Below are 13,782 nucleotides of genomic sequence, written 5' to 3' on the forward strand. Positions count from 1 at the left end.
GTCTGAAAACATAAATGATCTGTAAATGGCACTAATATGCTGAGAGAGTAGAAAGGAAACTGATGGTGTGAATTTGATCACTCATGTTTTCTATAAAGAGTATTTCTGCTCCCTTATTGGAAACAGAGCAATTGAATAGGTGTGTCATGGATTTGACTCAATAATCTTCTTTGTTCTTAACATATTGGTATTCACCCAGTTCAAGTGGGTAAGTGTACCCTTGATTTAGCACCTTTACAAAGTAGTAAGTGATGCAGGGTATTGTGATGAATTGTTGGTCAAGAGCAAACAGAGAGTTGTTGGTTTCCTTGTCTTCACCCTTCTAAGAGAGCCAATATGATTTTTATATGTATTTTAAGGCATTTTAAATTGCCTTTTGCTTTACTATGAGGTTTCATTAAAATTATTCCAGTTGTAGTTTTCCTGCTGAAAAAATAGCAAGATAGTGAAAGCTTACCTTTAGTAGTTACACTGTAGCATTTACACTTTTATTGGTAAATTTTCATTTAATTTTGGCAACACTGTGTGTTAATTTAACTACCTCTAGTTTTTTCAGTATTTGCATGTGAGTGTTGGTTTTTTTGTTATTGTTCAATAGAATCAGTTTGCTGCCCTTGGTGCTCCTAAGAGAGAGACTTCTCAGATTGAAGGACCATCTTTAAACAACACGTATGGTTTTAAAGTCAGTGTGCAAAACCTGCAAGAAGCAAAATCTTTACATGAGGTAACTTACTGTTATATGTGATTTTTATAAAGTGATAGTTTATCGAACTAGTTTCATAATGGCAGTATTTAAAAACCTTTTCTCCTTGGTCCCTGCCTGAGTTAAGATTAGTCAGTGTGTGCTGTGTGCAGCTGTAATTGCTCTACTACTTTAGCTTGATTTTCAGTTGCCTTTATTTGATACTATTGGACTATATTTCACAATATTTTATGGAGAAGATGGTAAAACTTCCTTTAAACAAACACCAAGGGAAGAATCAGGAGGGGGAAACAGTAGGGTTTTGTATAAAAATATTACTGGAAAAACTAGTTGATGGTAACTTTCATGGATCATTTCCTTATGAAAGGAGGTTTCACACTGAATGTTAGTGAGACCCTCTCTGAATCCCTACATGGTAAGTTCTGAATCTGTTGGCCAATTTCTTCTGCATTTGTCGGGGTGGTAGGTATCTCAAAGAGTGTTTCTATGTATTTCGTGTATGTCAGTGGTTGAAAAAGAATAGAAAATTAGTGCTGGAGAAGGGGATGCAATGTGAATACAGTACTACTATGTTTGGCTGCTGGCTGGCCGGCTGGCTGGCACGTGTTTCCTTCCCATTAGTCACCACTCCCATGGCTTGGAGTTAGCTGTCAACCAGCTTACAGAGAAGCTCAGGAGTTTTATGTGCTAAGTAGATAACATAAGTGAAACAACAAGAAACTAATGATATTACAGGAAATTGAGATGTAGTTTGATAGTACAGTTCTGTTTCACTGATGGATGAACAAATCTAGAGCCCACAGGGCAGCTTGCTTAGTCAGGTATGTTTGTAACTTTTCCCTTGTAATCCCTCCAATTCACTCATTAGTCTAGTTTATCAGCTATATTAAACAAGACAACACAGAAACAAGATAGTACTAAGTACTGTTGTGAGTGTTTCATAATACAAACTATTTTACAAAAAGGCAAAGAAACACGTTGTGGAATTTCATTAATGCAAGTGAAGGGAAAGATAAGTATTCTTCATGCCTCCCTGTAAGAGACTTAGTTTTCATGCCTGTTTGCAAGTCTTGGGCAAGGGAGGAAGAGGAAAATAAAGACTAACAATGGTGCTAAGTTTGGAAACCGAATTCAGCTCAATATACAAAACTGTTTGAAAATACTTAAAGAATTTAATAATTGCTGATGTTGATTTCTGCTTGTTGTATTTGCTTTTGAGAGAAGAAGACAGTACTCAGAAACATATATTGAATTTTAATAATTGAGTATAAAAGTGCCTTAAGCAGTTAATCTACTTGTAAGATGTTGTTTTTAGCAAAAAAAAATGAGGTCCAGAGATGCTTGTTTAATCGCTTCTAGTTATTTTTGAATATGACCTCTGAGTTAGAATGACCACGTAAGTGTCTACAATTAGCTCATTTGCGTTAATAATTTTTTATTTTATTTTATTTTATTTTGAAGAAAGGTCCAAAACATACTAATTTGTTGTATTTATTTGTTGGTAGGTCCAACATCTTACCCTCATCAGTATGGAGTTACATGCTCGAACCAGACGAGATTTGGAACCAGACCCAGAGTTTGATCCGATCTGTGCTTTATTCTATTGCATCTCATCAGACACAGCACTTCCAAATACTGATAAAAAAGAAATCACTGGCGCTATAGTGATTGATAGTGACAGGACACTCTCCAGCCAAGGTTCTTATTTCTTTTTTTGTTTTTTTAACATACTTTACAAAAATACTTATTTCATAATAATCAAACAGTAGCAAGCAAAATATAATAGAGTGTCTATATTGCTGTTTAGCTCATTTAATTTTGTCTTGTTGACTGTTGGATGAATGGCCATATTAAACGTAGAGTTTTCCTGCTTATATCTTCTGAAGAACCATTGCATGGGCTGTAAATCAGAAATAATAAACATGTTCAAAATATCTCTGTCTGCTTGCTTGTGGACAAGCTCCTGCAGTGTTCTGAAAGTATAAAGAGGAAAACCTGCCTTTAGTTTCCTACTCAAGTTGCTGGATAGCTACAAGTAGAAAATGTTAAAAGCAAGACAGTATGTTTTATATTTTACTTAAGGGTTATTTTTGTGGTTTTATCTGATCCTTTCAGGATCTAAACAGGGGCCCTTATTCTATTGTACCTTTTTGGCTTTGTTTAGACCAGTGATACTCAACCTGTGGCTCTAGAGCCGGATGTGGCTCTTCATGGCCCTACAGGCGGCTCTCGCAATGTAGGCGTCTGATCGGCGCTCCACTCTATCAGGCAGCGCGGGGAGCACTGAGCAAATGGACCAGCAGTGTGGGAGTCGCTGAAGTTTCCCCTCCCATAGGGGGAAAGAAAAGGAGCTGCTGGGATCCCCCCACAGGTAAGAGTAGAGATCACCTCCCACCCAGCAGCCGTGGGACAGAATGGGGAAAAACTCGCCCTTTTGCCCCTTCCGCCCCTCCACCCCACTTCTTCCTAGCAGCCAGAAGGGGTTGAAGACAGAATGCTGCTGGGAGAGAGGATGCTGATGTGTCATGTCGTGATGTATCAATATGTGATGATGATGAGGCAGCATCCTCACACATTGAAGTGTCATGATTTAAAAAAAAAAAAAAAAAAAAAAAAATCACACTTGATACTTGATATTTATGGTGCTCTACAACTCCATTTAGTAAAGAAAGAAGTGGCTCTCCAGCTGTTAAAGGTTGAGTACCACTGGTTTAGGCTAGTAAAAAATATTTAAAAGTCCTTTCTTTTAGGGTTTCTTTGACACTGTAAAGAGTATTAAACCACAAAATACTGTCTAAAATCAAAAAGTCTTGACAAAAGCCTACCAAAAATAAATTCAGCAATAAGGCAACAGCTCCTTCTTTTACCAGTTTATTTTTCAAAGTATTATGGATGTTTTATCATGTTATGCTAAGTCCTTACTATTCTCAGTGAAGTTTATTCTGGTATGTATGCTTGTTACTATCTTTAGGAAAATCATCTCCATTAACTTACTAAGTGAGATTTGTCACAGTCTAGAAAACTATGGCTCCCTAGGTGCGTGCCTCTCTGCGAAATTATCACAAAAAGGCTTTCTGTAAAGATATCCAGTAATATTTTGAGGGAAGGTTCTGATCTGTTTTTATTATTGAAGTGAAATAAAATGATATTTAAATGTTAATGTGACATTTCTTGCTTTAAGTGGTGTGAGCTGTCAGTATTTTCTTGGATAGAACTTCTTGAGTGGAGTGACTCAATATTGATACAGTTTTTTTCCCTTTTTGTATTATTATTGCTTTGCAAATTACAGTACTCATTTTAACATTTATTTCTGAAAATGTACTTTTTTAATTATCAGGATTTTAAGAATGTGTCAAAGCCAAATGCTTTTTAAAAACTCCAGATTGTTGCCTTAATCAGATATTGCAATCCGTTGTATAGAGAAAATGAAAATACAGTGTATGTGTTGCATATTATTCTTTATCAGCTCTGCGTGCATAAGAATTTAGCTGTTATACACACATTATCAGTGCAGACACTCTTAATTTGCACTCTGAGCAGAGTTGCTGGTGTTTTTCATTTCTATTAGTGACTTAGCAGTGTTTTTAAGAAGTATACTTTTAAGAAGTTTATAAAGCAGAACTGTAATGTTACGTAGCATTTTAATTCTTCAAAGCATTTTGCAAAGCACTACGCTCAGCTGGCAATTAAAATACACAGTATATGATACATATTGTTTGAGCCGTCACACAGTGCTTTAATGTTTTCTACTCAAAAATAATTCTCCAGTAGTTGATCTCTTGTATATGAAAAATGGTGACATTTCTCTTTTGAATCAAATTCAATTATATGGAAGAATTTGTGTGAGGTTATTACTGTAATATAATTTTACCAAGTGAAAAGAACAAACTTTTCCACCCAAGAGGGACAGAATAAGTGTGTGGAATTCATTATGTTAAAGGAGAATGGTTTTTTTTTTGTTTGTTTAATGTTTTGTCCTATAGTTCATTCTATATTCTGTTGACTGAAGTGATGGAATTCCTTCTAAAATGTAATGATCTGTTTTACTTATTTTCTAGGGAGCAGAGACCAAGCACCCTTGCTCACAAGATCGGGAATTACAGGACTAGAAGTCAGTTACGCTACTGATGAAAGAACTCTTTTCCAGGAAGTAGTGAATATTGTAAAAAGGTAGCATATCTGTACGTTCTGCTTTTATTTTTCAGGCTTGGTACGGCAGATATAGTTCCTTCAGCCCTTGCCAGTCTCTCAAATACTGATTATTGTCATTGTTGTTTCCCTCAAAGGCTTATTTCTAGAGTGGACAAGCATGGTGGTCTTTTGAATAAAAATACTTTTTCTGCTTTTCCTTTTCTCTGACAGCAAGCACATTCAGATCCTCTTAAGCAGCTGAATTACAGTCTTGAAACTGATCAGCCATATCGGTAATCTTCTTTAACAAACAACCTTTCCTGTGTTAATCTCAGCGTTCATTACATATCTCTCTGTCAAACTCTCAGTAGATATTAATAGTGCTGAGAGCTATAGAAAACCCTTAGACAGGAAGAATTTTTTTAGGGTCTCTCTGAGGCAAGGCAGAAAAAAACCTACATGATACTGAAACATACTGTGGACAAATCACAGTAACTAGCAGTTGAAAAGTAAGTGCCTTCGTTAGTTTTGTCTTCTCTGAATGAAAATCCCCTGCTCGATCAGACTTGGAAAACTGCTTATTTTCCCTCTCTCCACCAAGGCTGGGAGGCCTATTATGTAGCCCAGCAAGTGGAACTGCAAGCATTACCTCTACTGACAGAGGTATAAAGCCATAAAATTACAAGGAAAGACAAACAGATTTAAACTGTGAGTCACCCTGCTGGAATACAGACTCAAGAAAAACATGTGTTCTAGGCAGAGTACATTTGCCATTCTTTCTCTCTCCAACCAGAAAACCTCTGATGAGAAAGACATTGACCAACCCCATGAAGCCAGAATACAAAAAGAGTTGCTGAATGCAACCAACACAGGGTGGGTCCTGACAGAGCAGCAGATCCTTGTTCAGAGAAGACAAAATTCAGGTAAGGAAAATTTTATTTTTCTCTTTCTTGGAAATCTAGTGCTCCATCAAACTTAGGAAAAATACTAAGACTGAGAAGCTGCCAATAAATCAAAAACCCTCCATCAGTGTGGGGAAATTTAAAGAGTGAGCAAGAGAGAGAGAATTCAGCAGTTAGGTTATATATTTATCACCGAAGAACAGAAGTCTACAGATGTACATATTGAAGACATTACTCGATTTCTGTAGTACTCCAAGATGGAATTAATCAAGCTGCTGACTGACGAAGCTCTTCTAAAGATATGTTCCCTTTCTCTTTCCACACTATGCTAGCATGTCTTTTTGACTCAACAACTTCATATGTTGATTCAGTTAACTTGTATTTCCAGGATATAAAACATTTGATCTATTTTTGGAGAGGGAACTGGTATCTTAGATAATTCTTCTTATCTGCTTCCCTCCTCTCTCAATGCAATATGAGCTAAAGAGTCAGGCTTCTACAAATATTTTTTTAAAAACTTGGACTACATCTGCAGAGTGAAGCTCTTCTTCCCTCTTACTTTCTGTAGCATAAGCCAAAGAGAAAACAAAAATTTGCTAGAGTAAATGTTTTATATTTCTTAGGTACAAAGTAAGTGTTTAGTCCCAGAGCAGCTTTAACTGGAGAAAAAAGTATTGTGAAACTTCCTGGTTTAAAAGTAGTGGACTGCAAAAATCTTCCTCAATGGCATGTGAAAAAGTAAACATCTTTAAGGAAAATTTTCAGCATTGGGAATTATTTCTAAAATAGGGTTGTGGATGCATCTGGCTGGAGTAAATGACAGAATATCTTACTTGTTCTTGATTGGCAACACCAGAAATAGACCTTACCAGCTTGCTGGTATCCTGAACAGGGAGTACATCAACTGTGGGAGAGCAGTTGTCTTATATACTCCAGTGGAAGAATTCTTGTTCCTGTTTCTAGTCATTCTTTTATCATTTGGCCTAATTCTTGCTCTCATTTCATTTATGTGATGTTGTAGAACATACTCATTTGTTTCAAGTTCCATTCTTTCATTTATCTGTTTAGGCCTCTCCTCTCCTCTCCTCTCCTCTCCTCTCCTCTCCTCTCCTCTCCTCTCCTCTCCTCTCCTCTCCTCTCCTCTCCTCTCCTCTCCTCTCCTCTCCTCTCCTCTCCTCTCCTCTCCTCTCCTCTCCTCTCCTCTCCTCTCCTCTCCTCTCCTCTCCTCTCCTCTCCTCTCCTCTCCTCTCCTCTCCTCTCCTCTCCTCTCCTCTCCTCTCCTCTCCTCTCCTCTCCTCTCCTCTCCTTCACCTTCTCTTCTCTCTTCCCTTCTGCCTTCCCTTTCCCCCTCCCTTTTTTTTTCCTCTTCTGGTCATTGAATGTAAGAAATATTTGATCCTGTCACTTCTTTCAGTAGATGTAAATTCTGATTGAGCACAATAGAGTATTAGAGTATTTCAGCACACTAATGAGAGGAAAAGATGATTTTGGGAAACATGTCACTTTATGTGATTTAGCAAGTAACCACTTTACCACTTAGCTCAGCAGTTTCTTTTTCCATCAGAAGTCTACAAGTGTTGTTGGTTCTTTTTGTCTTTGAACAAATGACACAGAGTACCTACTCAAGCTTTACAGTGTGTTGGTCAATACTGAGACAGAGATGTTGAGACAAAGTAGAGTTGATAGATCAGTGAGATTTTAATGCTTGAAACTTTATTTTATTCCTGGACTGTACCACTAGCCATTTGTTAATGAAGAGAGTCTACCAAATCTTTTTATAGCTGAGTTATTGTTTTACATGTTCCTTGAAAATGAATAGTGCTTCAGCAAGTTCAGTGGAAATGGTTAGCTGAAGTTTGATTGAGTTGCACTTTCACTGTGAAAGTGTTTTCTAGGTCTGTATGACCTAAGATAAGCATTTTTCCAACAAGACAAAGCAGATACCTACATAAAATAAATACCAGCTTAACGGTTCTTCTGTGAAATGAATAGATATTGTCTGATTGATTAATTCAGGGCAGTTTCAGAGGAAGCTTCACCAATGTAAGTCCAGATTTTCCTTTGGTAAGGTGTTCTCTGGTTGTAAACAAGAAAGTGGAAAAAGAAATTGAGCTCAAAACTGGCATAAAGCAGCTGAAAAACAACATCCTGCCCATCCTCTGGAGCCAGTGAGGCTCTTTGGAGTTGCCATAGCAGAAGTACATTTTTTATCTTGATATGGAGCCTGTATCTACACTGCTGTGCTAATGCTTTCTGTAGTGCTACCTGAACAGTCTTCCTCAGTAGCCCTTCTCTTTATCAGAAGGTGTCAGCTGCAGTGAGTTGGAGAAAAACAGAAGAATCTGTCTGCCTGCAAAAAAGAAAAACAAAATGACCTCTCTTTCTGAATGTAAAGGCAGAAAAATGGGTAAACGCATTCATAAAGCTCCATAAATCAGTCAGTACAGAACACAGAAAAGCTGGCTGTTGAAGGAGGAGAAATGGAATGCTACAGGGATTTGTCTTGGAGATGTTAAAAAAAAAGAGAAGAAAAAAGAAAAAGGCAGAAATACTAGAGATATCCAAGCCTGATGGAGCAGTGGATTCCCATGAAAGAGAAATTAAATGTCTTGGCCTCTCTTTCAGTTTTAATGTAAATTATGCCTCTTTTCTGTACCAATGTCATGAGGTAGCAGAAAAGGGCCAATCCTGCAAGTATGAGAGGAGCAATATTTGGGGAACTTATGTGGGAATGCACAGTCCCCATCTCTGTGATATGCAGAGAATTTGGAAACACAATAGTCTTGAAAAAAAGGTAGAAAATTCACTGTTACTTGACACTCACTAGCTATGCACTGTACTTTGGCCCCATGGAAGTAGTTTCTGCTAGAAGTATAAAAAGAGGATAAAGATGTAAGATTTTCTTGAAGATATTGGGGATTAAATCATTTGTAATTTAATTAGCTGTTATTGCTTAGTGTTTAAATGTTTTATATAGTGTTTATCTTATGAAACATGGTGCAAATTAAAATTTTGAATTAATTGCAATGCATTATGTTTATTCATCTATAAATGCTCTAGCAGCATTTCCAGTATAAAATAGAGATGTGTTAATCTAACCTTCTTTTCCCAGGCTAGTACCATCTTCTGTGGAATATTCCTGTAGACATCTCTGCTTAATGGCGTAATGTCCTTTATCAACTCCATGGATTTTTATTGTCCAAAGCAAACTGGAAAAATGCTTTCAGAGATTTTGCTTATGTGTTTGAGTTACCAGTTATTCTGCTTTTGTCTGTATTGTAGGTCTGGCTTAATTTTCTTTCCCCCTTTTTCTCTCAATTTTAGCTGGAAGAAAAATAGCAGTCAGGAAAAGCAGAATCATAATAGAAGGGAAGGCATAACTGAGAGCTTTAGAATTCATTCATGAAATTATCAGATGAGAAAGTGGAAAAGATGGCATAACAGCACATATAACTTAGCTAGAAAGGAAAATAATCTTATTTCTTCTCTCTGCAGCATGTATGAGTTAAATGCTAATGCTGTCATGTTTAAATCCTGCCAATATAAATGCTGCTTTTCATCTTTGCAGAGAGACTGGCGACAGCATGCAAAGCAGTATCAGTGCCCATCCTTTTAACAAAAGAGCACTGTGTTGGCAGCCTTGCTTCTTGTTCCTGTCATGTTAGTCCTAGCCAACAGCTTTCAAAAATCAGTGCTACAACATGGTAGTTTCTTGCAGGTGTAAAAGCTGGTCTTGTTGTGATTTCTTTAGTAAGACAGCTTAAACTGGTGATGAAGACCAATTGGATAGAGTACTGTGAAAACTGTGATAAGGGAGGATGAAAAATAGAAAACTTGTCCTCTCCTTAGTAGGAAGCGAGGGAGGTAATGCACTGTTCCTGCAAGGAAAAACACAAAACAACCTTCCCTCATCACAGATGGCAGCTGCTAGCGTAGTTACAATGACTTGCTACTTACTAACAGTATGTTGGTTTTTGTTCAGAACTAGCCTAAAGGAACGTGCCACCCGTGGCATAAGGAACAATGTTTTTTGTATCACATAAGCAGTTCTTCACAAGTTTCTCACTCAAGTATACATCTGTCATAGAACCTGTCTGGATAACTTCTTGCCCTGCCTAAAATCTACAAGTATTTTCCATTTTGGACAGTGTGAAACCAGTTTTCAAATATGAATGTAATTGTAAGGCTTCTGTGAGGCTTTCCTTGATTTGAAATAATAAACAACAGTTTGTGATATGCTGATACCTGGATGGTTTAGCTGCAAGAATTAATGTGAAAATGTTAAATTTTATGTCTGATGTATAACTATATGAAACATTACATAGTTCCTTTTGGTTTCAAAGCTTAGATGGAGATGGTTCATAGTTTTGGAACCTCAGTTCACAATCTTTGTGTGATTGTGGTGTGTAAGTGGTGATAACTTTTTGACACTGAGATTCTGCTACTGAAAGGAGCTGCAGGCTAGTTTCATTGTTTGTCCATAAAAAGTTCAAGTAGCTTTGGTTTTACACCACTGAATACAGTTAGAATGGAATTTAAAAGTGAATATTTTTCTTTGACTACAGATATATTTCTTTTATCAAGAAACAAAAAAAGCATTTATTTAATATTAACAGCAAATAGCAAAATATCCCCCAAATACAAAATGCTTCTTTTCGTATCTCCAGAATGCTAGAAATCAAAAATATGTTTTCTGCTCTAGCAAAAAATTTTATCAAAGCCATTCCTACACAGGTGGAAGTAGGTGTGAAAAGGGGTTTGCAACTTTAGCTAGGCAACAAAAAAGCCCAAATTGTAATAAAGAGATGCTCATGCTGAATAAGGAGATTCAGATACTTTATTTTTCACAAAAATGTCTATCGCAGAGGTATAGAGAACTCCTATATCAAGCAGTCAGCCAATGTTGGCATTTATTATGTGTTTAAGGATACAAAAAGCCAGGAACCCTGCTTACTTGATAGATGAGATACAAGGAAATTTTTTACTCTGAGAAGGTGAGGTACTGAAATGGGCTGCTCAGTGAAGCTGTGGATGCCCCATCCCTGGAGGTGTTCAAGGCCAGGTTGGATGGGGCCCTGGCAGCCTGATCTATTGGTTGGCAACGCTACCTGTGGCAGGAGAGTTAGAACTAGATGATCTGTGAGTTCTCTTCCAACTCAAATCATTCTGTAATATCCGTCCCATAACCTAAGGTCTGCAAGCCTGCATCCTGAGGTTGAATATAGACTGTGGTACAGGACCCTCAGGTTATTGTCAAGTCCTCTACCTTCTTTATCATTGTTTAACTGTGTTGAATCATGCCAGCTGGGATTCAGAACCTCACAACTGAACTGCATTGAAAGAAGCACCTGTCCTTCCTGATGGGTTTTTTTGTTGTTTTGTTTGGGGTTTTTTTTGTTTGTTTTTGTTTTCTGTAAAAATAACAAATTTATTCGGCTGGTCTTTTTCTTCCCAGCCCAAGAAAATCATTCTTAAGCTCTTCTGCAAATGACTAGCTGCTCAAATAATGTCTTCCATTTTTAATAGTGCCTTTTTAAAAGGTAGGTGATGCATGCTCCACTGAGCCAACTCCTACCTGCACTTTGGCTTTGAAGCCTCCTTGCTTGTTCTCCTGTTTAGTCAAATCTTCTCTGAGACCTAAGTTGGCATTTGGGCAGCTACTGTGTTCTTTCTTTCATACTTGAACAAGACAAATTTTTCACCTGGCATGAGGTACAGCTTGTGTATCTTAAAGAAAGAAAAATGTTATCTTGAAGTAAGAGGTATTTAAGTAGATCAGGCATGTGAGGTTGCTTTTCTCCATGTTGCCATTTTGACAACTCAATCAATTGTCAGTTTTAATTTTGCCTGTGAAGAGTCATCACCGGAAGTGTCCTTTGATTATTATACAATACACTGCAGTATGCAAGACACACTGATACTTGAAAAAAAATAAAAAAATAAAAAAAAAGATAAAAGATTAGCCTGGTAGCAAATTCTGTTCTATTTCATAAAGAAAAATAGTACAGCAAATGCTGAGGAATGGGCTGTGTTTGATTGTGCCTGTCTTCTGCACGTAGTAAACTTGTAGTCATGCTTGATACAGCTTTTATAAGCTCTTATTAGCTCTTATTAGATTTCGATTTTGTTCATTCAAGGCTAAAGCAACATAGGTATGTATTAAAAAAATGGTTTTCCCAATGAAAATATTTCTTCTATTTTTTTTTTTCAGTTTTTTTTTTGTTACAAAAATTCTTTTTTTGACCATAATTAGAATGAAATCCTGCTTATACTCTGCTCATGGAAAATATTTTCTTAAATAATATGAAGCTCATTTTCTTTTCCCCCCTTCTCTAGATATGACCCAGACATTTTGTTAGGCTATGAAGTCCAGATGCATTCCTGGGGTTATCTCTTACAGAGGGCTGCTGCATTAAATGTTGATTTATGCCAGATGATTTCTCGTGTGCCAGGTAAGTTACTGTATAGGGTTTCAGTTGAGTTACACCAGAAAAAAAAGTTGAAATCTATAAATAAAGAATGCAGAGTAATTTTTCAAAAAGGCTTCTTTTATGTTGTTGCTGTTGTGGTATAGGCATAATTACAAAAAAATAAATACCAATGAGATAGCAGTTTTCAATATCTGCTGAATCTTGAAATGTCTTGTGTATTCCACTTCTGGGTGTGTTCAATATGCATGACTCTAAACTCTTTTTGAATAGTTGTGTGTTTTCTTGCTTGGATCCCATTTTGCATATTCTGCTGCATCCAAAAGCCTGAAGGACAAAGGTGCTGAAACTTTTCAGCTCATCACTGAAAACCAGTCTCTTTTTTCTGTGTATTGTATACTTTTTGGTTTTAGTTCTAATTGTAATTCCATAACACAAATAAATTACAGAATGTTTTGGATTCCTAGTGATGTTCCTGCTACTGCTCTTCTCTATGGCTTCAGTCATATCTATATTCCTGGTAGCTGCCATAATTATTACATGCAACTGGAGTACAATGACATGAAAGATGCTCCTGGTTTGTAATAAAACCCTTGCTTTTAGTGGCCATTCATGTACTGTGGGAAAACATTACTGTCCTATCTGCTGATGCCTTTTTCCAGCATTCAGAAAAAGATCTGTTTGCATTGTTTTCTTTCTTGAGAACCTGAGCAGAGTTATCTAGGAGAGTGTTATCTTTTTGTCTACACTCAGCCAAGTAATGTAAACTGTCATTCTGAAGATTACAATTAGTGAACAGCTGAAAAAATAAATTAACCTGAGAAGAGTCAGTAGCTTTATGAAGTGAAAATTTTCTAAAAAATTTGTTGTAGCTCTTTGTGATTGTCAAAAAAAATGTGGATGATGGAGATAGGATTTTAAAAATCAAAAACAACAGCAAAAGTTGCTTTTGACAGGGTTCTTGTTAAAGGTCTGTACAGAAACTAAATAGCCATGAAATAAGAAGTGCTTGCCTCTGATTGTCTCATTAAAAACTTTCACTCACTTCTTTCTTGAAGTTTGAGTATTTATGGGCTCCTTTTATACTTTAAAAATCTTTATATTCTCTTGATAACTGTGACTTGTTTAGAAAATGTCTGAGTTACAGAGACCACTCAGGGACAAGAAAAGATAGGAATAAATTTACATGTCCAGTTGAAATTTGTTTGCAGCTGGACTTTTAAGTGCTTAGTTTATGCATAAGTTGGTCATCCAAGGTCATGAGTTTCCCACTTCAGCATAAAGATCTCAAATTTGTTCTGCGGGAATAACAGCTAATTGCACCAACCTTGTTATTAAATTTCTTCGATGGCTCCAGTTGAGGTGATGCAGTGGTTGCAATAATAGTACTTTTGGACATAGTCTTAAGATGTATTGAAGGATGTTCAGAAAACCTTTTGGCCCCTTACGCTTCAAGATTAGCAGTATCTTTTGTAAGATTAATGATAAGTGTTGCACTCAAAGGTTTCTTAAACTTCCAAAGATCACAAGGGCTTCCTGCACTACTGTGGAAATGTGACTTATCTGTCTCTTCAGTTCAGGGCAGTAACTTCAATTCAGTAACTAATGTGTCTTCTTT

General features: G+C 36.8%; 1 protein-coding gene across 1 annotated transcript in view; it reads left to right on the top strand.

The window, feature by feature from the left end:
• REV3L (REV3 like, DNA directed polymerase zeta catalytic subunit) overlaps positions 1-13,782 on the top strand; it is a 112,792-nt gene that overhangs the window by 78,154 nt on the left and 20,856 nt on the right. Inside the window, exons 16-19 of the mRNA XM_031611347.2 lie at positions 599-724; positions 2,209-2,401; positions 4,762-4,873; positions 12,073-12,188. Of these exons, the coding sequence (XP_031467207.2) occupies positions 599-724; positions 2,209-2,401; positions 4,762-4,873; positions 12,073-12,188 (547 nt within the window). The remainder of the gene's footprint in view (positions 1-598; positions 725-2,208; positions 2,402-4,761; positions 4,874-12,072; positions 12,189-13,782) is intronic.

Source organism: Phasianus colchicus, chromosome 2, assembly GCF_987193195.1.
Source record: "Phasianus colchicus chromosome 2, bPhaCol1.hap1.1, whole genome shotgun sequence".
Taxonomy (NCBI): domain Eukaryota; kingdom Metazoa; phylum Chordata; class Aves; order Galliformes; family Phasianidae; genus Phasianus; species Phasianus colchicus.